Source organism: Sander vitreus, chromosome 6 (genome assembly GCF_031162955.1).
Source record: "Sander vitreus isolate 19-12246 chromosome 6, sanVit1, whole genome shotgun sequence".
Classification (NCBI taxonomy): Eukaryota; Metazoa; Chordata; class Actinopteri; order Perciformes; family Percidae; genus Sander; species Sander vitreus.
This window is the reverse complement of record NC_135860.1, coordinates 6,166,292-6,190,793: the sequence shown is the minus strand read 5'-3', so window position 1 is coordinate 6,190,793 and position 24,502 is coordinate 6,166,292. Positions and strand designations below refer to the sequence as shown.

Below are 24,502 nucleotides of genomic sequence, written 5' to 3'. Positions count from 1 at the left end.
AATGTCTATACACACACACACACACACACACACACACACACACACACACATACACACACACACACACTTAAAACCATTAGGCAAACAACATATTACAGATAAAATACAGAGTGATATTTACTCTGGTGGCTTAATATCTATGATATGAATCACAAAAAAAATCCTGGTTCAATTACTCTGAAATGGCTTGGCATAACAAAAGAACACAGAGAGGATTGTACCAAATCCCATAATCTTATTGGGGGACTTATTGGCAGGGTCTTGATGCTGGAAAATTAAAATCCCTCTGTAAAGTTAAACACACCCGATGCAGTAAAGCTTGTGCTTACCTTGCTGTGGACACACCATGGCATGCGGAAAGGTACATTTGAAAAGGAGAAGAAATGTAAAGGTATTAGGACATCAGGAAAGTAAGAAATAGTCAAATCCTTCCTGTGTTTCACAGTGGTATAGGATATTAGTTTCTGGAACAGTGGTATTTATTTAAAAAAAATATTGTGAATACACAATTCTGGTGTCTTAATTAACCCTACAAAACAGTCAATTCATTTGAACCCTGAAAATACATGAATTGCAGCTTAAAGTGTCATTTCAGTTTATCATCTCCAGTGGGATTTAATTTTTTTTAATTTATTTAACCTTTATTTATACAGGTGATCTCATTGAGACACAGGGTCTCCTTCTCAAGAGAGAGCGTTTACGGACAATACACAACATCAGTTACAGACAAACAGATTAAATCAGTAATAAATCATTTTACATAATATAACAAACATATTAGAAGAAGTTCAAAATGCCCAGACCTAGATTAGACTCCAGCAATGGATCAAGCTTGACTTGCTCACCATTTAGTTTGCATGCATAACCTTATTCTGCAAATTACTCAATTAAACAACCAATAATATGTCTGTCAACAAGAGTAAAGATGTTTTATTTCCATACCAAAAAAAATGGATGGCAGGAGGTGTAAGGTTTCTGCACAAAAGAAGAAAAAAAAAGGAAAAACTTGTTTATTTTGGAACTCAGTTTTGGCTTTGGGGCTGTATAAGAGAAGCACACCAGCGGGTCTCAAAAGAGGGAAGCGCCCGTCAATCACAACCTTTTATTATCAGTGGTCTTTCAAATAACAAATGATCCCATTTTCAAAACCAATATTTTGCGTGAGAATGGATCGTTTTCCTGCATTGTGGTTGTGGGTATTTTGAAATGAAACTCTTGATTTGTCATGTTTTTTTACAGAGCTATAGTCAGGAGGTAGCAGTCAATGCTCAGGCCTGGATTGACAAATGTATTTTGGCTCATGGAGAACCCAGCACCCGCATGCTCAATGGTATATTCTTTTCTTCCTTTATTCTTTCTCTTTCTTTTTATCCTTTTTAACTTGCTCCACATGTTGCTCCATCTTAAAGACCTCATACTGTGCTCATTTCAGGTTCATAATTGTATCTAGAGGTTGTACCAGAATAGGTTTACATGGTTTAACTTCCAAAAAACACCATATTTTTGTTAGGTAAGGTAGGGAAGGTAAATTTATTTATAGAGCACTTTCTCATACACATAGGTCATTCAAAATGCTTTACAGGCAGGAACTACAACAACAAATATACAATTGAGATACATGAGTAGACAAACCTATTGTAAAGGCATAACAGTTTAGAAACAAAGTAATTAAAATACCATCAAGCAAGCTAATTGAAAGCTCTGGAGAAGAGAACAGTCTTTAACTTAGATTTTAAAATGGTTACAGTTGGTGCATGCCTTAGATCCAGCGGAAGCTGGTTCCAGCAGTGGGCAACATAATGGCTGAAGGCCGTTTCACCACTCCTGGAAAGAACTCTGGGCACCACCAACTGACCAGTACCTGCTGATCTGAGAGACCTACTAGGCTTGTAGTCAATAAACATGTCGGCAATATATTTTGGGCCTAGACCATTGAAAGACTTGAAGGCAATAAGTAAAGCCTTGAAATTGATTCTGAATTTAACCAGAAGCCAGTGCAGTGATTTAAGAATTGGGGTAATGTGCTCTCTCCTCTTGGTGTTTGTACTGCACATTGCTGCAGCTCCTCTTTTCACCCTGTGTGTTGAGCTCTCTGTTTTAGCTATTCCATCTTTGTTGAGAGTCGCACTTGCGCAGTACCTAGGTAAAGACTACTAGCCAGTCAGAAGCAGGGTAGGGCGGGCCCTGACAAGCAAGCTAGTGTGATCCAAAACAAACACGCGAGTCTGATCCCGAAACACAGGTAGAACAACCCAAACCAGCTTTGCTGGAGCAAGATGTTTCAGAGTGGTAAGTTATTTAAATGTTAAAAAAATGTTTTAAAAAAAACACGCGTTTGTCACGGAAGTAAAGGCTGGACTACAACAGAGCTGTTTGGAGCAGTTTGTGAACAGTGATTTCTCTGGAAGATGGTAACTCCCTTTAGGGTGGACTTTGGGCTTTTTCACTTTGTAAACCTATAACATGCACAAAAAGATATAACACAATAAAGGAAAGGGGAAAAGGAAAAAAAACCCTAATATGAGCACTTTAAATAATACCTCAGATGTGCATTATCTCCAATCTCTATACCTTCTTTTATTAACAAATAGAGTAGGAAATGTTATATTAAGGAGATTATAATCAGCAGGCCTTTTAATGAACCCTGTTTTATCCAAATAACTTCTGGGACATGGAAATAAAACTGTGTGTTTGCAGGCATCCATTAATCAGTGCTGCCATGTGTTTCTCACCACACGAGCAGGATATGAATTGGGTGAGAATCTGTTCTATTCATCCTCACCTGTCCCGTGGAAGGAAGTCATTAATGCCTGGCACAGTGAGGTGTCCCGCTACCTGTATCCCAAAGGCTCCTACCAACGGCCAAGCTGTTGGTCACTACACAGGTAACACTTAGCTGTTGCCCGGGTAACAGTAATGTGTTGACGAAGATAATAGTGGAAAAGAAATTGCAACGGCAGCAATAACGATAGGTCATGTTGCTGCTTTATTATTGGATGGTTACTTTTAATTAAAGCATCTATAATCAATATTTTTATATGAAAAATGTATCAAATGCACTGCAATAGTGGCTCTGCAGTTCCCTTCAGCTCTACGGAGCGTTTTAGCATCTTTCTAGCTACCGCTATGTTGTTTTTTGACCCACAACTTTACCGCTTTTCGGTTCACTCTTACTGATCTCATGAGGTGTATCTTATAACCCTTAAATTGCCTCCTTGACTCCTCTGCTTGCGTCCTCCCTAGCGTCTTAGTCCCTCCCATCGAGGAGGTATGGGATAGGCGAGAGGAAATCATGGGAGGAGATTGGAATCGAGGAAATGTGTTTTTAGAGGGATGAGACGCCCTTTCCTCTGAAGCATCACGTGAATTTGCAGCTGTATGAGCAGAGTTAGCAACTCTTTCAGCTGCACGGCTCCGGAAGGCTGCTCTTGTGTATCTCGCTCATGGCTCCTCAGTGATCCTTCCTCAATGCGCTCGCTCCTCGGGGCAGAAATAAGAGCTTTGAGACGGCCTTCACCGAGGAGGGACAAAACAACTTCCGGTTCAGCCGAGGACCGAGGAGTCGAGGAGCTATCAAATAAGGGTTAGTGAGATGCACCTATAGCCTCGTTTTTAGCCACATCAGGCAAAGGAGAGCATTTAGCAGTTAAAGAGACAGACAATTCCTCAGGAGTTGGTAGAGCCCCCAACACAGAGTTAAAAGAAGATAGAACATTGGACTTACATTCCATCAGGTGACCACTTTTTTGTTGTCAGGTGGTGTGAACAGCTCCTGCCAAAGTTGGCTGTGGAATGACATTGTGCCCGAACAACATCTATTTCTATGGCTGCCATTATTATCGAGCGTATGTGACCCTAATTCACCCTCCATACCCATAAAACCCCTGACATTGTTTCGCATGCAAAGCTTAACAGTGGTAGAAAGAAAACAAATTATGAAACTGTCTATGTATTTAATGAGAAGTTAGTTGAGAATCAAGTTTCTGATTTGTTTTACAGAGGAAACTTCAAGGGATGGCCACCTTATAAGGCTGGAGCCCCATGTGCTTCCCTGCCCCAATGACTCAGTGACGACAAACTCTGCAGTAAGTAACCGATATTATGACAATTACACACGGTTCTTTGTATGGCAAATATATATTACAAGGAATATTGTCTACTGAGGGGGAAAAAATATTTTGAGCTAACCTCTTCATTGTTTCATTTCAGCCAACCCCTGTCCTCACATAAACAAATACCTCAACTGTCCTACCTTGAGCGTCACGACTGGATGCAGCAATAAGATGGTGAATGCCTGGTGTCCTGCTTCATGCAACTGCACCAATCAAATCATTCCAATAGCCTAAACACAAGCCCTTGAGTCTGCAAATTATACTCAATCTACACATGTACATCTTTGTTGGTTCTCTGTCTAAGCTACTTTAACTGTAATCAATTTCCTGAAAGCTTATAATAATTTACTCATGACGTCACCAAAGCACATGTGTCTGAACATAATGTGGTTTAGTACTGATTGCCTTAAGTTAAAGGAATGTTTGGGAGTGTTTTAAATGATTTTTCTCTAACCAACACTTCGTCAGAGTTTTGTGAAATAGTCCCAGTGTTGCCTGCACATCATGTTGGATTTCACTCAACCTGCAGGGCCATGCATGATGTCATGTAAGGGATAATCACCGAGAGGCAGGGCAATAAACAGTTTGATATGCCCGGCCTTCCACAAGCCGGGCATATGTTTATTGCTCTGCTTTGAGGTGATTATCCCGTTTATTCTACTTCTTGCTTGCCAACATAATAAAACAATTCAAATATTCAAGTATGCCTTTTCTTATTCGTATTGCATGCTTATTAAATGTATACTCTGTTTGAGTTCATGTCCCTCAAAAAGTAGTCCCCTTTAGAACTACGGTTAATAACGTTAGCTCAGCTGTAGCTAATTAGTTTCTATAGCAACCACAGTCCGGGTCAGTTGTCACTGTCAGTCTATCCTTCTGGTGGCTCTTCCACTCGGTGAAAACCTTGATCGCAAAGGCAGTTGCCTTTTTCGTGTTTGATTCAAGGGCCCCGTCTTCAATTGTACGCAGCTCCTCATCTGTCAGATCTCGGAAATGGGGACCCTGGGCCTTGTCTTTTTCTTTTGTCGTTCCGTCGTCGTCCTCGTCGCTCTTTAACCAGTCCTCAAATGTCTTCCCTCCTCCAAATATATTAAAATTGACAATTAATTCGTCCATTTTTAAAACACTAATGTTTAGAACTACGGCGAATAACGTTAGCTCAACTGTAGCTAACGTTAATTAGTTTCTATAGCAACCACACAAGGCTGCATCTTATCACTAACGTTAGTTCAATAACATAGTTGCTACATTGTATCTCGCTTGCAAAACTATGTATCGACTGACCCTCCGATAGATTTCCGACACATTTTAGAAACTTTTACAAGGTTTATTTTTACAATGGACCTCATGTTTGAAATTTCTGTGATAGAAAAAAAATACAAGCGGCGTATTGATCTACTATTTGATGACGCTGTGCTCAGTCAGCGGGCAACCTGTCGGGTTAATGCCCTCCTCCCAGCCAATCAGAATCAAGCATTCTTAAACGAAGTAGAATAACTGTTTTTAACCTAAAAACATTACGATACATAGTTTCGCAAGCGAGATACAATGTAGCAACTACGTTATTAAACTAACGTTAGTGATCAGATGCAGCCTTGTGTGGTTGCTACAGAAACTAATTAACGTTAGCTACAGTTGAGCTAACGTTATTCGCCGTAGTTCTAAACATTAGTGTTTTAAAAATGGACAAATTCATTATCAATTTTAATATTGTAGTGACCCTGCAGGACAAATCAACTCTCAGTTCTTTTAAAAGCTAAAGACCTATCTTTTTGATTTTGCCTTTCTTTAAATAACTGTTCATTTGTTATACTGAAGTTGCATTGATGACACTGTATGACATTCTATAACTGCTCCTTAATGTTTAATTTCTTATACTGCACTGTAACTTTTATTCACGTATTTTATCTCAGTTCTTTCATTTCTTATACTGCACTGTCAATTTTATTCTTGTCTTTATCTAGTGGTATTTTTTAACAGATAACGGACATATTTCTGAGAATTTCTCCAACACGGGTGTGACATAGATTAGAACTCAAAAAACACAGGTGTGACAATAGATTATCCATACAAGGACCATGTCTGTGAACTGATCAGATTTAGTCTGTGAACTAGGTCAATAAGAAAGACAACGTCTGTGAACTTGTCAGATATTTCTGTGAACTTATCAAGAGACAGACTGTGAACTGTCCCGGATTTAGCAAGGTTTACCGAGATTAAACTAAGCTTTGTAGCGACGGCTACATTGTAGTGAAAAGTAGCAATCTTGTAATAATTGCTGGAAGCAGCTCTAGAGAAAGCACTGGTGGTGGAAGACAGGTGTCAACAAGGCCCAAGAGTCAAGCTTCTCCGCAGATTGGACCAACCGCTCTGCTGACGTGCCCCGGACGTCCTTCCCCTTCACCTGGAGATCGACAGAGGCAAATCTGCTGAAGGTGCAATCAGGGGGGTCACACATGGCGCTTCTGTCCTGTCCTCGAGTCTGCTTTGGGTGTGCCGGCATCGGGAAACGCTCGAGGCTTGGTGTTATGTGGAGCAACCCGGGCCAACCTTCGCTCCCCAGAGGTTGTGACAATCATTCTGCGGTAAAAGCACTCCGCCTCCCTGTCACTCATGCCCTTAACACTCAAAAGACCTCAAACAATGACAGCTGCCGAGTACCGATATACAGTGGGGCAAAAAAGTATTTAGTCAGCCACCAATTGTGCAAGTTCTCCCACTTAAAAAGATAAGAGAGGCCTGTAATTTTCATCATAGGTACACTTCAACTATGAGAGACAAAATGAGAAAAAAAATCCAGAAAATCACATTGTAGGATTTTTAATGAATTTATTTGCAAATTTCTCGGGAAAATAAGTATTTGGTCACCTACAAACAAGCAAGATTTCTGGCTCTCACAGACCTGTAACTTCTTTAAGAGGCTCCTCTGTCCTCCACTTGTTACCTGTATTAATGGCACCTGTTTGAACTTGTTATCCGTATAAAAGACACCTGTCCACAACCTCAAACAGTCACACTCCAAACTCCACTATGGCCAAGACCAAAGAGCTGTCAAAGGACACCAGAAACAAAATTGTAAACCTGCACCAGGCTGGGAAGACTGAATCTGCAATAGGTAAGCAGATTGGTGTGAAGAAATCAACTGTGGGAAAGATTATAAGAAAATGGAAGACATACAAGACCACTAATAATCTCCCTCGATCCGGGGCTCCACGCAGTGCCAGACATGTCCCCCTGCTTAAGCCAGTACATGTCCAGGCCCGTCTGGAGTTTGCTAGAGAGCATTTGGATGATCCAGAAGAGGATTGGGAGAATGCCATATGGTCAGATGAAACCAAAATAGAACTTTTTGGTAAACACTCAACTCGTCATGTTTGGAGGGGAAAGAATACTGAGTTGCATCCAAAGAACACCATACCTACTGCTTTGGGGCTGTTTTTCTGCAAAGGGACCAGGACGACTGATCCGTGTAAAGGAAAGAATGAATGGGGCCAGGTATCGTGAGATTTTGAGTGAAAACCTCCTTCCATTAGCAAGGGCATTGAAGATGAAACATGGCTGGGTCTTTCAGCATGACAATGATCCCAAACACACCGCCCGGGCAATGAAGGAGTGGCTTCGTAAGAAGCATTTCAAGGTCCTGGAGTGGCCTAGCCAGTCTCCAGATCTCAACCCCATAGAAAAGCTTGAGAGGGAGTTGAAAGTCTGTGTTGCCCAGCGACAGCCCCAAAACATCACTGTTCTAGAGGAGATCTGCATGGAGGAATGGGCCAAAATACCAGCAACAGTGTGTGAAAACCTTGTGAAGACTTACAGAAAACGTTTGACCTCTGTCATTGCCAACAAAGGGTATATAACAAAGTATTGAGATGAACTTTTGTTATTGACCAAATACTTATTTTCCACCATAATTTGCAAATAAATTCATAAAAAATCCTACAATGTGATTTTCTGGATTTTTTTTTCTCATTTTGTCTCTCATAGTTGAAGTGTACCTATGATGAAAATTACAGGCCTCTCTCATCTTTTTAAGTGGGAGAACTTGCACATTTTGTGGCTGACTAAATACTTTTTTGCCCCACTGTATAACGTCCTGCTCGACTCCGGCTCAACTGCAACTCTCCTTCACTCTGATCTCTTGCCAGCTGAAACTCAACCCCAAGCCACTAATGTCCCACTCACCACAGTCACTGGGGGAAAAGCCCCCATGCTAGGGCAGTGTGAAACACAGATCCAAGTGGGGGCTTATTCAGCCTGCCAACCAGTCTGCGTCGCTGAAGTAATCGAGAGTTGTATACTTGGACTGGACTTCCTGTGTGAAGCAAGGGCTATACTGGACTTCCAAACATGGACAATTATGTTCCCTGATGGGGTATCTATTCCCTTCCTGAGTGACCCTCTCCTCCCCAAAATGACAAGTTATATAGTTGAGGACGATGATGCACAAGGAGAACCGTCCCATTCTCCAGACTCTTCTCAGGGGGAGGTCCCTTCTGCAAGAAGCCTTCGTCCACTAACCGCTGACAGCCCCACAGCCCTTGTCCCAAGGACAACCAGCCACCATTACCTGTAGTTATCCAGACCGCAAGTGTAGCCCCCATTTCCGAGAAAGAGGCGGCAGCCAGTGCAACCGTCAAGGACCTGTGGGAGAAAAATCGTGAAGGTCTGAGCTTGGAGCAGCAGAATAGGCTCTGGAACCTCCTGCATGAATATTGACACAGTTTTTCCACCAACCCCAACGACGTAGGGCTCACTCACTTGGTTCAGCACTCCATCAATACTGGGGATGCACAGCCAATCCGCCAGCGGCCTAGGTGCCTTCCATAGTCCCGCCAAGCTGCTGCGAACCAGATGCTACAAGAAATGAAGGATGCTGGCATTATTGAGCCGTCCGAAAGTCCATGGGTGCAATAACAGCTGGTGCTGGATAACTTGCTATTGTCACATATGACATTAACGATGCATAAATGTAAGTAGGGTAAATTACAGCATTGGTAACTTTATCAGCTGTCAAGACTGCAATGTGTATTTCTTTAAATCTCACCTTGAATAAATGAGCAGCTATGCCATGTCATTGTGTCACAAACTATAGACTAACTCTACATCAGTGGTTCCAAGCCTGGGGGTGAGACCCCCATAAGGGGTTGTGCAATAAATCTGAGGAGTTGCAAGATAGACTCTCCTGCCTTTTTTTTTTAGAGAGAATAATTGGATACTTCAACCTCTTCAGGCCTCTAAAATAAAATACAGAAAACTCTTTAGTTTTTCAGTTCACAGCCAGGAGATATGCAACGGGCAACAAGGGGGCACAAGTAGACGGGTCAAAAAGGCTGGAAGCCACTGGCCTAGATTTTAAAATGCAGCTAAAAAAAGAAACTTTGACTAGCAGTGCATTGTTAGAAGAATAAATACAAAGGATAATAAGGAAATCTACACCGCACAATAACCAAAAAGTCAATAACCCTTGTAAACCAGCAGAGGGCTCTGTTGTACAACTCACCACACCTCCTGCTATTGGCTCCCAGTGTTCAGTTTATCTGCCTTCATCTGAACCAGTGGCCTATGAATAACATGTATTAAATCATGTATCAACAATGTTATGCCTCATCACTCACACTGTCTCTTATAGGCCTACAAGAGGCTACAGTTTCAGGCTATATGAGCTACATGTAAGATATGTGTTTTACCATGTGTGACTAATATTTTAAAGCTCTTGTTAATCTCCACGAATTAATGATTTGTAATGATTCTGTTTGGTTAATGTGCAGGTTTCACAAGAGGCTGTTATTAAGTGAAGGCTATTTCTTCACCATTGAGATGTGTCCATCATAATGCACTGTCCACATAAAGAGGAAGACCTGACACAATGTTACTGAAACAAAGAAAAAAAAAGTCATGTGAGCCTTTCTGGGAGATAATGGCCGTCCTTAAGAGATGCCATAGCTTATGAATAAAGCTGACATCAACAGCACTTGTAACAATATTAATGATACAGAAAAGAAGATATTCCCTTTATTTAGTCGGGTATAGTGATTTAAAACTACAATGACCATCCTGATTTAGACCCAGTGAGGTCGACATTTTAACCTAATACAGGCTTTTAGTATAATTGTTCTTTTTTCTCTGTTTAATAGCGCTTGAAGAAAATCTTTTCTGTGATCAGGTGTCTTATCTTCAAATGCACCTTAGTTTCCTGGACTCAATATGTCTAAGTGACTAGCAGTTGGTCTTTTTTAATATGAATCACTTCTTTCATCTACAATCAAAATAGGCTACGTAGCCTACTGAATAAAACAAAAATACAGAATACATATTGAGTCATCAAATTGAAACATGTATTTGTGGGTCTATTTGCTTTGCGGAACAGCAAAAGGGGGCGTTTCTTGCTTCTCGGTGAAAAAATAATTAGGTTTGATTGACAACACAGCCTGTTGTGCCTTTCATTCATGCACGAAACAATACACAACTTTGTTCCCTGGAAACGACTTCTCTGAGTGAAGGTCTGTCAAGATTCTGTGCGAGACACCTAACAGTAAATTAACGTTCAAGTGTTTAAAATGTAAACGGAATATCCACTGGCTGTCGAGATTGACTGACGGTGGAGGGTATTTCTTCCTTTGTTTGCTAAACCGGCTAACAACAGAGGTTGTATTGACTGGACTTTGAGTTGGTTGTGAAAACTAACTTCACCGAGCTAGCTAGGGAGTTAGCTAGTTAGCTAACTAGCCCAGCCCAGCACACAGCAGCACAGACAGCAAACGGTCTGTTTGCTCAGTTCCAGCAACTAAGGAAGACCGTACACACCGTCATTCCCATGGAAACACAAGGCAGTTCGAAAGGCAAGTAACGTTAGCTATAGCTAGATAAAGCTACCGTACGTTACAGTAAAGCGGACCATGCGTTTTGTGAGTTGATTGAACTGATAACTTAACATGCTTTTAATATAATTAACTTAACATTACCCACCACTGCTAAACTGAAGATGGTTGGTTTACTACGTAAAAAACAACAACACAGGGTGGTATGTGTAATGAAAACGTGCTCAAATCTGTCAATTTATTGAAAAATGCAACAAAGCCCTTGACGTGACGTGAATATGTGAAGCACGGCAGTTGTATGTGTTTTTATCATGTTGCATTTGCGATGACAGCGTTCTCTGATTGTAACTTAACATCCGCTTTCAGTGAACACGAAATGTCAGTAACGTTAACGTTACGCTTCAGCTTCTTCTTCGTATGGCTTTAAAACGCTAAATCGCTGCTACTATTATCGTTACTGCTGTTACTAATGTCATGTTGACTAATTATGCGAATCGCTGTGGTTTCTCTTTACAGAGCACAGTGCACGGAGAAAGCCCCTCTGTCTGTAGGAACCTGACCGATATGTGCACCGAGAGATGATATGGCAGAATTGCGTGCACATGTTACAACGAGGCAATAGGCCAGGCAGGAAATTGGAGTAAAGCTTAAACCTAAGGCTTTGCTACCCAGTAGCTTGCCAGCCAGCTTGTGCGTGCGTGTGCGTGTGTGTGTGGTCGAAGTGCCTATGGCGGAGTTTGGGGATGACGGCAGCCTTCCTCCATTGAATCTTGGGGATACGGCCGTGCCCAGCGACGAAGCAGCTGGCAAGACGCATTGCGAAGTGTCGGTCTTGAATGGAGACTGTGGCATATCAGAAAATATGGTCGGTTCAGGAGCCATCGTTTCACCTGGCAGCCAAGCACGGGTGGAAACAGCCAACACCTGTGTCGGATTTGATGCCAAATCTGAAATACCACGCAGGAGCAGCATTATCAAGGTAAACACTGAAGTTAAAGTCTCGTTGTTATGCCATTCATTCCGGTGGGCTAGCCTGCACATTGACGCTGAACATAGGGTGTTGGAAGTTGCAATGCATAACCCATGCTCTAATTTAACTGACGTTAGTCTCTTTTATACGAATATTGCGCCTACTTTTCATTAACCTCGCCTATAACATGGTTACACGTAATATTTCTGTGAAATAGGTAGTTTTCACAATACAGGCCAGTAATGGGATCACCAGAAGCACATCCTGTACTTTGTCTGAATATTTTGCTTCTCCTTATTTGATCTTGCGTTTGCATGCCTGTCGAGACGGAATGAGATAGGATTATCTTTATTTTACCCAGATGGGGAAATATATTTGCAACGACAGAGAAGTACAGAAATAAAGCAATGGAATACGTCAGATAAATAGTATACACAACTCTTGCATACATTAAGAAGCATGTGATTGAAGGTGCTATGTTCATTATACTAATAATATAGAAGCTAAAACAGATATCTTAAACAGATATTTTAAAATTACTAAATAAAGATTGCACATGGATGAAAGTGGACTGAGGTAATGGGATGTTTTTGTAGAGAGCATCAAAGACAGGGAATAACATACAATACAATATAAGTGAGAATGAGAGGGGGTGTCCAATAAGTGAAAAGCAGAATACACACTTCAGACTGTTCAGAAAACAAATAGCAAGCAGCAGCAAATAATAGTGTTGATTGATAGTAATACTGACTACGGACTACTTAATAAAATAGCATGCAGGGCTCCTGAATGTACAGTATGTTGATCTCACATATGCATAGAATAATGATAGGGTCTGCCTTAACATTGTGAGTGTTGCATACTGTCAGCCTTATATATATATATTAGAGAGTAACTCTCACATTGCTGGAAAAGAATCAAAGGTGATCGGAGAAAGATCCCCGAGCAAGGCACTCAAGTCTTAACCTGCTCCAGGAACTGATCCTTGATGCTCTTATGACCGCTGAAACGTATACATGTACATATTTCAGAGGGATATGTAAATAACAACATACCTTTAACAGATTCATATTTCTAAACTGTTTGGCATTAGACTCATTGTGATCCTGACTTTCAGTCTAAAGCTTTGCACTGTAGTTTACTCATCTCACGGGAATGGACGTTGGTAGTATTGCTTAAGGGGTAACAAAGATGATGACACTTCCTCGCATTGCATCAATCTACTGTATGTTGAAAGCCTTGGAGCCATTGTCTGTAGCTAATGTCAGCAACTCTGTAATGTATGTCTTGCCTCTGCTGCTGTAGCTGTCATAATGTCAGCCATAAAACTGTGGAAAAAAAACAAGTTTGAAAATGGTGAAGGTGAGTTACTTGGCTATACAAGGGTGCAACGGATCACAAAAGTCAAGGTTCGGATCCCGGTTTTGAGTCACGGATCGGATCAATTTTCGGATCAGCACAAAAAAGGGGGGGACAATTTTTTTTTTTTTTTTTTTTTTTAAATGCTTTCCATGTATTACTGAAATAAATGTCATAAAACACAGCAGTGTTCGAGGCGGGGAGCGGAGTTGGCTTTCCCGGGGAAAACAACGGACTTTCACCTTGGAAAATCGTGATCCTTGGAGGTGTTTTAGTCCAAACCACAGATCAACCACTAGGCTGTACTCAACAAAGGATTGATTATTACATTATTCTTTACATTAACAGATTACCGTAGCATAGAAATCCTGAAAGAGATGTCAGAAATGTATGCTTCTTACTTTGATGTTGTTTACATTTGGATTTGAGAGGTCAGTAAATTAGTAGTCAGACCCAGAGATGTAATTCCCCCTAGGGCCAGCTAGATTTAAAATGCATGAGCTGTGTAAGGAATTTGTTGAGATGCACTTTTCAAATTAAAGTGTCTGGTGTGTTTGACCATATTTGGTTGCTTAATAGTTCATTACCATGTGCACAATCAATACAATACCACTATTAGGACTATGATTTGATGCTTCAGTGCAATTTCTCTGGTTTGGGTACAGTCTCTGGCAGTGGACAGGGTTTAGCTGCTCACCTTTTCACCGGAAGTTTTACAGGCAACACATTCTTGGCATATTGTGGGTGTTGAACTTTGACGTGCCCTCTGCCTGGAGATTGATGGGGGTAATATTGACATTTCTGCCTTAGGAGTTCCAAGTAATCTCTCACTACACAAGGATCTGTCTCAGGTTATAGTTAATTCCTTACAGTTCCCAGGCCATTTGAGCATGATTTGTTTTAGTGATGTGTCCACTCCTGTGAGCTATAGGCTCTGTCCAAACATGTTGAAGCTTATTTGAATAAGAGAAATGTCAATAGATTTTTGACTCCTTTTTGAAGACATTTTAGATTCAACTAAAAAAAACGTTTTAAAAGAAGAGACAGAAAAGTTTGTTTTTTTTTAAAGTTTTTTTTTTATATATAACACGCAACTTTTAAAACCCCTCATTGCTGTTTCTGTTAAGATCAATGCCTCTGTCTAATTTAGTGAACTGGTCCAGAGGTTTCCACATGGTTGTCCAGTGCCAGGATATCCATGCAGACAATAAATCATTTGGAAATGCTCAATGACCTAAGTTCAATAAGTGCTACTGTATATCAGACTACACAATAAAAGCATTAAAGGCATAAGTAAGTGAAATGCACAAGTCAGTTTGAAATTATTTTGTGGCGTTTGCTAAGCAACACAGCACATAGATGGCTCAACATCCAGTGAGTCACGGCAGAGATGAAAACGTCTGATTGGTTGAAGCCAAAATAAATGTCATGTTAAGTTAAGGATTAAGAGAACATGGACTGTTACCAAGGTTTGGATTGATGCAGGAAGTGGGTTTCTTAATCAAGATGGGAAAAATATCATTCCTAATAAATGTGTTATGTAATGCTACTCATACACCAACAAACCAAGTAAGTAAGAGTTCACATTCTGAAAGTGATTTGGACGTCACTGATGTTGCACTGCCATGTTACATAAACACTTTATTAATAATGTGGAGACGGTGAACAGTCATGTCAAAAAAAGGAAGTAGTATGTTAATTAGTAAATGTGGCGTTGGATAGAGAAAGTGATAATGTGATGTCATAATCCCTAATTTTGTTCTCGTGTGAAGCCAACACTCAGAATTTCCTATTTGAAGGCTTTCAAGGAAATGAAGTATGCAGCAAGCCATGCCCTTGTCTACATGCCAATATTTTCTTGAAGGCAGTTGTTTTTGTTTTTGACAGCTATGACTGATCGAATATCGCTCTGAGACGGTGGTTATGAAGGGTTGGACCAGTGTTAACAAGGCAGTCACGCTGGCAGTCAGAGCCCTCAGTTCTTGGTAAACTGCTTCTCTGAAAAGAAGGGAGGATGTGGTCGGGACGACACCAAGCACATTCTCATATTAACAGCTATAATAGTAAGCATTTAACAACATAGCGTTTGTGTGGTGAGGGGTTACAAGCTCTAAACCTTCCAAAATTGTATGTCTGAAAAAAGTGAAGCTTGCAGTACTTGGTTATCAAAATAGCACCTTTGCAGATCTTTTAATTTGATGGTTGCTGAATACTGAACTTAAAGTGATACGCCACCCAAAATCTACACTCACAAGCCTTGTTGAGACTAAAGATTCCCGGCGAGACAAAACCGCTTTAGAATATAGGCTAAAACGGATAGGCTAGTCTGAACAGGCCCGTCTCAGCTCGACGCAAGCCAGCTGATGTCGCCTGTGACTCAGCTTGTCAAGCGGCAGTGGCTGGTTTTAGAACGTAAGGGATATCTATATTATATGCAGCTACAAAAAAGTTTCAACAAGTCTTTGTAGCGAATCTTTGTTCTGAACTGGGCTTAACGATGGTGGCAAGTTAACAATACATTCATAGAAGCTCATCTAAAACCTCTCACTGTCCATTTGTATTCTCTGTATATTTCAAACCGTTGTCTTTATGCAGTTTTCGCCATATACTCTGCGTCTGTGTGTCGCCCCCAGTTAAACGCAGAGGCTCTTTTTCTTTTGCAAATTAAGATTTTTTTTTTGGGACATGCTGAGCATATGGATTACAATGGGGAAAAAATTATGCTGAAGGAGAGGTTAGAGAATAATGTATGGATCTTTTGATTCTATGGAAACCATGTTAACTGTTCCAGTTGACCACAACTTATGACCACATCCTCTGTGTAAAAGGTGGAACTAACCATCTTTAACAGTCATATTTCTTCCACGGGGTAAATATTTGATACTCAAAAGATTCATTTTGGGTGGAGTGCCACTTTAATATAACCTTTACCTTTACATTACAAATCAAAATGTATAGTAATACATCCATTAAGGAGGCAACCTTCCAGTCATGTGTTTGTCTGTTAGTCAGCAGATCATTATAAAAACTTGAATGGAAAAATAATTGACTCCATAACTTTACATCACCATTGTTCTAATATTAAAATAACAAATTTTAGAGATGTGTACAGCCTTGCCAGAGTTATGCACACCTTGAGTGCTTTGTAGTTTAAATTATAACTGTTCATGCACTTAAAATATCCAATGAGCAGCAAATGTTTAGGTTACAGAGCAACTATGTGATACTAACTAAGGCACTTACGCATAGCTTGAGTTATGGCTTAGGTGTTTACTAGTCCATTTTAAACGTTGTCTTCTCCAGTAAATTGTAACCATGTTGTATGTGGGTGGCCAGTGGCAGGAGAAATAATAAGCCCATGGCTACACTTCTCTTCCCACCCTTACGTCTCACCCTACATCCTCTTGAACAAAGAGGATCTCTCCATTGCTTGGTAAAAACACTTACTTCACAGCTCTGGTAGGAGAGGAAAACAAACAGAGTTTCTGATATCACCCTGTTAAAAGGCAAAACAATATGGTATTAATTATGGTGGACCAGCAGTGCTGCGAGTCAAAGACAAGTCTCTCCATGGGAATCATCATATTGTATCATATCATTCAGTCAGGCTCATTGGCAATTAAGCCTGCATTACTCAGACCAGTGCATCACAGCCAAGGTGTGATTTTATTGATTGTTTTTAATGTTTTCTCCTGTTAATGTAACAGCAAATAAGAGCAAAATTAACAGTATACACTGAATTGGTTATCAGTTCTTTATTTAAAATAAGACTGTGTTGGAGAGTTGGATTTACTTTTGAATTCACCTCTTAAATGTGATATAGAGGGGAACTCCTGTAAGCGATAATAATGTAGTTGTTAGTTGTGTTGGTAACTTTACCGTGAAGTCAACATTTGCCTTATGTGCCAAAGAGCGATTACATACCATCTGTAATTTTTAGGTCAGGTTTCAGAAAGCTTGCACCATACATCTTTGCACGCTACGTCGTGCATACCTACATATACATTTGACAGTTGAAAGTCAGTGTTATGTGGTAGATTTACTTCAAATACTTATATTGATATGCAAGTGTTTTGGGAGTGCTTTTCCCTGAAGTCTTGAAGTGACAAAATGTTATTGTAACTTTAAGTAAAAGGATGCTTTCAATATGTATACTGTATATCAAGTACTTAGCGAATGTAATGCTAATATAGTCATCAGTTCAGTGTTTTTAAATAGCTTCAAATCACACGTTTACATTCTGCAGTCGGACTTCTTGTAATCAATAATTACTGGTGTATATGCTACAGTACATTTTTCTATGTGAGTACCTACACTGGAACAAAGTAAGTGTAGCCATGGCCAAATTTATAGTACCAAATTAAGCAAGTAAAATAAATTGTGGGAATGCAGGGGGAAACAGAATCTCCTCAAATGACTGTTCAAGTGGCCTTGAACAAGAAACCTAACTTTATAGTACTCACACAGAGTGTCCATGTCCAGCCTTCTGCACATTGTTGTTTATTTAAGTGGGTAGCAGAAGTTCCCACTAAAAATGTGGAGATGTAGATGTTTTTTATTGCCTAGCATTTTCAAATTAATTATTTATAATGTCACTCAAGGCACTGCCACTTAAGCGTTATTACGGACTTTCCTACCATCATTTAGCCTAAAACGTCCACCCACAGATTGTTGTTTAACCCAAACTTTCTTTGAACAATGCAGCTTACATTCTTGATTGTAATCCAGTTGTCCAACCCAATGCCACTTGCAGTTGATGTGGTAATTCCTTAAAGATCTTTTGACAGCTATCCTTGAAGCAGGGTCCTGCTGTTGTCTCACATTCACTCATTGTGGCTGCATGTGTTCAAGGTGACTTGCAGCAGTAGTGATCAGTCGTTTACCTGAATCATTGCTTGTTCATTTATCAGCTCAGCTGATTTACACGAGTGCTGTTTTCCTCACCCAGGTATTTCAAGGGTAGCTCTAATGATAGATTGTGTTTGTGATTGTTTTGGTGTGCTTACACTGCAAGTCTAAAAGTGCTTTGCAGGCTGGCCTAATTATACGATGTAATAGTATGCATTGTTCCTTACTGTGTGCTACAGCTGTTTATAAATGAGACCACAGTATTTGGTATACCCATTGTCCATCTCTATTATCACATTGGCTTTGCATTTACAGTGTGGCTCATAACCCTAGGACTCTCATATATGGGTGTTTGCATTGTACAGTAGGCAAAGGCGTTTTGTATCCAGTAGACCCAGTAGTGTAGGCAATCCTTAGGTGAGGTATACAATGGGCCAAACAGCCATGTTATAAGGCGGAGGATTGTTTTGCTGCTGAAATGGTTGGCTATACATGTTTGCATTGTAATGTCAGAGGAGACCAGCTGAGTATTGTTCCTTTATCTTGTCTTATTCCATCTGAAGTAGGCCCATCATACTGATTGGGAAGAGATGTGCTCACTTTGATATCAGAAATAGAACTGGTAATGATTCAAACCGTCATTGTGCTTAGCTTGGTGGTTGACATGTCTCTCACGGTTACTTTTTTTAAATTTACACTAGTCATAAATGTCAGGGAACCAGGAGAGGGTTACATGGCCATTTAAAAGATGGCTTGCAGGACAAAAATAGACACGAGGGAGACCATTACCTTTCTTTTCATTTAGCTGATATCTGCAGGCCAGAGATCACTGATGATTTTTACAGGCTTAAATTATTCAGCAGCTTATTGGTAACACTGAAGTCATCCTTTCCAGGGGCTATGGACTCATAGCTGTACGTTGTCTTTTGTCCTCTTCCCTAATCCCTATCCAGTATTTAAAAGAAACATAACTACATGGTTTGTGAAAACGCCACTGTGATAACTGTTGAAACGTACCTATTAATATTACTGAGTTAACAAATTAATGTATTGTAACTGTGGTTAATGGCTCAATCAATATTTGAGAACATGAGAGTCTTTCTCCCAAAGCCTAGAGCCAAAAACCTAAGAGCTGATAATGTAAACCCTGGAACAGCTCCATAGGGAACAGTTTGGAGGAAAAGAGTGGTGAACAATGAACTCAGAACACCTAAGGCACTTTTTCTCTGGTTAATGGTTTAAATTTCCCTATCCCTTTCTCACCGCTCGTTTGAGTTTAATTTGGCATAATTTCCCTTTTCAGAGCTGAAATACTGCCATTAAAAAAGCACATTTGAGTTTAAATTTCAAGGAAACATTTGATAGTGTTTGGACCATATTAAAACATGTTGTTGTTTCTTTTAACTGCTTATATAATTATAATTTTGTTGCATGTTCTTGTCACTTGTGTGTATCCACCCACCGGTGTTATGCAATAGAGTATGTGGTCCTAAGAGGTCAGACAATCCAGTGACTGAAGCCTATTCTTTTAATGCAGATAAACAACCAAGACTTATTTGCCCGTTGTATTACATCAACTAAATCCCCTCAAATTTACAAACACATGGTTTGAATACTGACAAGAAATACTTTTTGAAAAATACAGAAAATTAATACTAATAATGGTAAGAAATAATAGAATAGAGAACCAGTTAACAAACCAACATGATATAAAGTCAAAAACTGAGGGGAGAAGATCCTGAATTAAGGTCCCCTTTTTGTTGTCAACTGATGACTTTGAGTCACCACCACAAGGTTCCAAAGATAGAAATATTGCTTTCATTTCTATTAGTTCAGAAAATGGTAGAGCTTTAAAAGTTTAGTCCCAGGGTAGTCACCTTTCTTCACACAGGATTTGACCAACGACTGATATCATTGGTGCGAAACAGAAGCAGCTGGGCTTTACCAGGTTTGACTGCAGAGCAGCTAATAACAAAAAGTCTCTGGATCTGGATTTTCAATTGTTTTTTTCTCCTCAATACTGTAGAATAAGAGAATCTTTAAAAAATGAAGGCCTTTAATTAAACCGAAAGACTCCGAAAGTTCCAGCGCACTGTTTCCATTTCAGCTCAGCGTGAAAGTCTTTAGTGCGTTTTGCTGTCAGTTATGGTTGCACTGTTTCTCTCCTCTCGTTTGATCTCTGTTTTCACGAGGTTGGGGCTTTGCACACACACACAAACCCGGTGCAGAGCAGAGAAAAAGTTGCAGTGTGCACAAAGTGATTGTCATCACCAATTTTTTACACAACAGAATGTGTCCCTTGTAATTCCTCTTCCTTACTGTCAATAGTTGGGTTTCTTTGTGACTCATTATGTTCTAGTTTTTGTTGTTCCTCCAAAGCTCTTCCTGTCACCGAGTTACTCTCCCATCTCTCTTTCACACACATTAGATTTATTTTCATCTCAGCCTTCTCTGCCTTCTGAACATATCAAGTGGTGTTAACACAGTACAGTATTGTTATTTGTTGATGCAACTTGGGAAGAAATTAGTAGTGGTTGGTTTGATGTAGCAAATCTCCCTACTAATTATGTAGCAGAAAAGTTATCGTGAACAAATGATATGGCATAGAGGCATGACTCAAAATCGTAAATCATCCCTAATACTTTGTCAAACCTATAGACATTAGATTTAAGCATATTATGCTCAAAGTGCATGAGTGTTAGATGCTTAATAGTGGACCAATGTCAAATATTGTTGTTCCCATCAGTTACTTAGACACAAAAACATAGGAAAATAGGGTCTAGGTTGAAAAAACATTTAATGTAACATGCTATACCAAAAACATGACCCCACATCTGTGGTGTGTCTTTTTAAGAATTTAAGTTTACATATTCGGATACGTTGTATGTTTCAACTTTTTTTTACGCAAGTACAAGTTGTTGTAAATTCTGATTTACTTTATCAATACGAGAACCTTGCCATATAATAACTGAATGGAGAGACAATAAGTGATAAGGTTGAATTAGCATCCAGTCGTAGAAAGGAGTGAAGATAATGTATGCAACATATAAAGTCCAGACTTACATTTTAGGCAACAAAGACTATTGAAGTTAAGTGTCAGTAATTGCATCTAATGTGACAATGTCAGTGTATTGGGTATAATGCAAACTCCACTTCATAATTTGCACAATATTTAGGCGTCCAAGTGTTAAACTAATGTTAAACTAAAGCCATAGATTTACCCAACCAGCAGTATGTTAAATAAGAAACTTAGAAATCATAATGCTCTTCTTTAACTCACAATCAAATAAGACCCTCTTCAGGCTAACTGATTTCTAGCGGTGACCAGCTTCGTATGTCCTTTTGTTATTTACTCTTAGGTTGGACTATTGGTCCTAAAAAAAGGAACATATCCCACTGTTAGAGCTGTGGGATGTGTATGAGCTTCTTAGGTAACCATGCTGTTGCCCTAGCTTGCTTGGTAGGTAGTGGAGGAGACTTTAATGCAGTCTTGGATCTAATCCAGAGTTAGACAGAGATTCACCATCTGAAGCTTGATAACAGGACTGAGTTTTTTTTGTGCCACAGAACATTATAAATCTGTTCCCGGGTTCCAAAAGGAATATGTGCACAAGATGTCGAAATTTAATTTGCGGTTTTATAACATAGATGTTGCATGTAATTATATACAGGCCTAACTTATTGATTGAGTAGGAGTGTTCATAAACACCATTAGTGACTGTACATTAAAACAATAGACATGTGTTTTAGGCTAACAATAGGGTCACATTTGTCCAAGTCTGGTAGCCTTATTACTGATTCTCATTGACTAGATTGAGGTTATTGTGAAAGCTAAAAAGTGTATTTATGCTGCATATGTTGTTGGGCATATGCAGCATAAATACACTTTTACAACAACTGTGGAGCAGGAAGTAATAGGTCCCCTGTCATGTCCTCAGTTGTACAGACAGTTCATAACTGCTCACTGAGCCAGAAAGAAATGTGGGATTCAGTCCATTAGGGGATTCAGATTCCTATGGGATCTGTGAGCAGTTGGATAATCTGTTTTTACTTTTTCACTTGCTGTTTTATTGTCTCTTCTTGTGTTTGCCTCTCTCTGACTCACTCTCTGTCTCCTTCACTGATTTAAACACCAAGTATATATTATGTAAATGCATAAAAGTAATATCCCCCATCAGGGTGAGCCTGATGGGATTAGCCTTGTCATTCTCTCTTTATTATGAAACACCTTGGCAACATCTAATATCCTTTATTTTGTGAACATAACTAAAAAGAAAAATAAACTCAGAAATGGATCATGAGCACCGTTGAGCCACAGTTATGCAAGAATTTCTCTCAGCAATGAAAGAAAGACTTTAACCCCGATTCCCCCGACATTATACTGTATAAACACACAGTTTCACAGGTTTCAAAAAGTGATGAGTTGGGGTTGTAAAGTTCCTAAAATATTCAAGGCAAAACTTTTAATGGAAATTAACAAGACTTTATGGTAGCTTATGGGAAAAAACGGGAATAAAATGGAAATATAGGGGTTCTTTGCTCAGGCTGTATTTACCATGTCGTATGCAAATAGAATATCACAAGCAGACGTAATCCATTCATTTGTCAAATATAATGTAAAATGTGCCATGTGGTGAGTTATCTAGCTAGCAAGTTAACTAATGGAGAAAGGCTCTTTGAAAATTTGAGTCGACAATGTTGGCTGTGTGCAAAATGTATATAGTACCAAATATCATAACCAATATTAAATATATTCACTTCAGTAATATAATTAAAACTTACCTGAAAGCATGTAGCATGAAAGCTCCGCTGCGTGTCGGCTGCGTGCTCCGCCGTCCGTCAATACCCACCAGGTCTGGATTTGTTGCGTAACGGCTGCGGCCATGACTGACAGCTGAAGTCACGAGGACCCACGAGATCTTGCGAATTCAGGTACAATAGAACCACAAAACCAACAGCAGTTTGTTTCCATCCAGAGGAGTACAGGGGAAACAACTCTGTGCTGTGTTTTCAAGGTGTAGTGCAGGGAAATATGATCTGTCGTGAGCACGGTGTGTTTTATTTTGAAAATTAACCGGATGTTTTATTTTGCTTCTGTGCTCGACTTCCTGTCCCGCACTATCTGCCCTGTGCTGAATTGCTGCGGAGCTCTCTGGCGTCTGGCAAAAATAGAAGCTCTGCGTATCTGCTCCGGAGGGCTGCGGATCACACAGTCGGAACGCAGCCGTTCCGCAGTCAGTGAAAATATACACACTGACTTTAATGGAAACCTAATGACTCCGCCGCCGTTCCGGAGCGGATCCGCAGCCGTTCCACAACCGGTGGAAATTGGGGGTTAGACTGCTCTGCATGCACAGGGTTGTAATTCTACTGAATTCCTATTTAATGGGATGGAAGAGTACCTCTGCTAAATGTCAATTAAATGGGCATACTTTTAACCACAACATGCCATAAGACCTATTGCTTATTTAATGTGTAGCACCCCGCCCCCTTCCCAAAAAGTATTTAAAACTATAAAAACTACAAAACTATTTTTATATAGAAATTGTGCAAAACAAAAAATTGCCGAGCTTAACATCCCTTGGAAAATTTCGAGAAATGTACAGACCCTTTGCAACCTTACTTTTGCAACTATACAGGTGACTTGATGATCACCAGTAAAGGCCCATAAATCCTTAAAAGCAGTCGGCCCTTTTTTTTACTAAAACACAGCCTCAATTAGGAACTTTATCTTTCCTACAAGGTTGCTGTGTTTCTGACATGACTTGGTCTTTTCAGGTATTCAGATTTATTGTTGGACTTCAAGAAACGGATGAACTATGGAGATGAACATAGATAAGTAATATTGATGTCTAGAAGAATATGTACCCTATAAAGCAAATATCTGATTAACTATAAATAGACAATCTGATGACCGCAATCTCGTCTTTAAAGTACCATTTAAGGACTAATAAAACTTGCCTATACTTATTGCATAAGAAAACACCCTGGGCCATCTGACTTTTACCAGAGACCGAAAAGGGATTATTTATTTCCTGAGTGTCCTCAGGAAATAATAACAAATGCTAAGACAGAGATGGGTGTGGGCAGTATTGTTTTCTAGTTTGTGGTAAAGGAAGCAGAGGGAAAACCTGAGAAGAATGCCTGGCATGGCGCTCCCGTTAATAAATACAGCAGGAAGCAGACACATACTATCAGTAAGCAGTGACCGTAAATTCACATTCTGGCCCAGATCGTAAGGATTATCTGCAGTCATGCATTTAGTTTTTAAGCTCCCCTTTTATATAATAAATTCTCCTTAAGCAGCAGACTGTGTAAAAGAATGTGATGATTATGTTTACATTTAATTGACATGGTCTATACACGGAGAGGTGTAAGATTCTACCAGCAATGTG

General features: G+C 39.8%; 1 protein-coding gene across 1 annotated transcript in view; it reads left to right on the top strand.

Moving 5' to 3' along the window:
* Positions 1–10,533: 10,533 nt before the first annotated feature.
* The window catches only part of plcl2 (phospholipase C like 2), a 39,922-nt gene continuing 25,953 nt past the window's right edge, over positions 10,534–24,502 (top strand). Inside the window, exons 1-2 of the mRNA XM_078252214.1 lie at positions 10,534–10,951; positions 11,447–11,909. Of these exons, the coding sequence (XP_078108340.1) occupies positions 11,658–11,909 (252 nt within the window). The 5' untranslated portion in view covers positions 10,534–10,951; positions 11,447–11,657. The remainder of the gene's footprint in view (positions 10,952–11,446; positions 11,910–24,502) is intronic.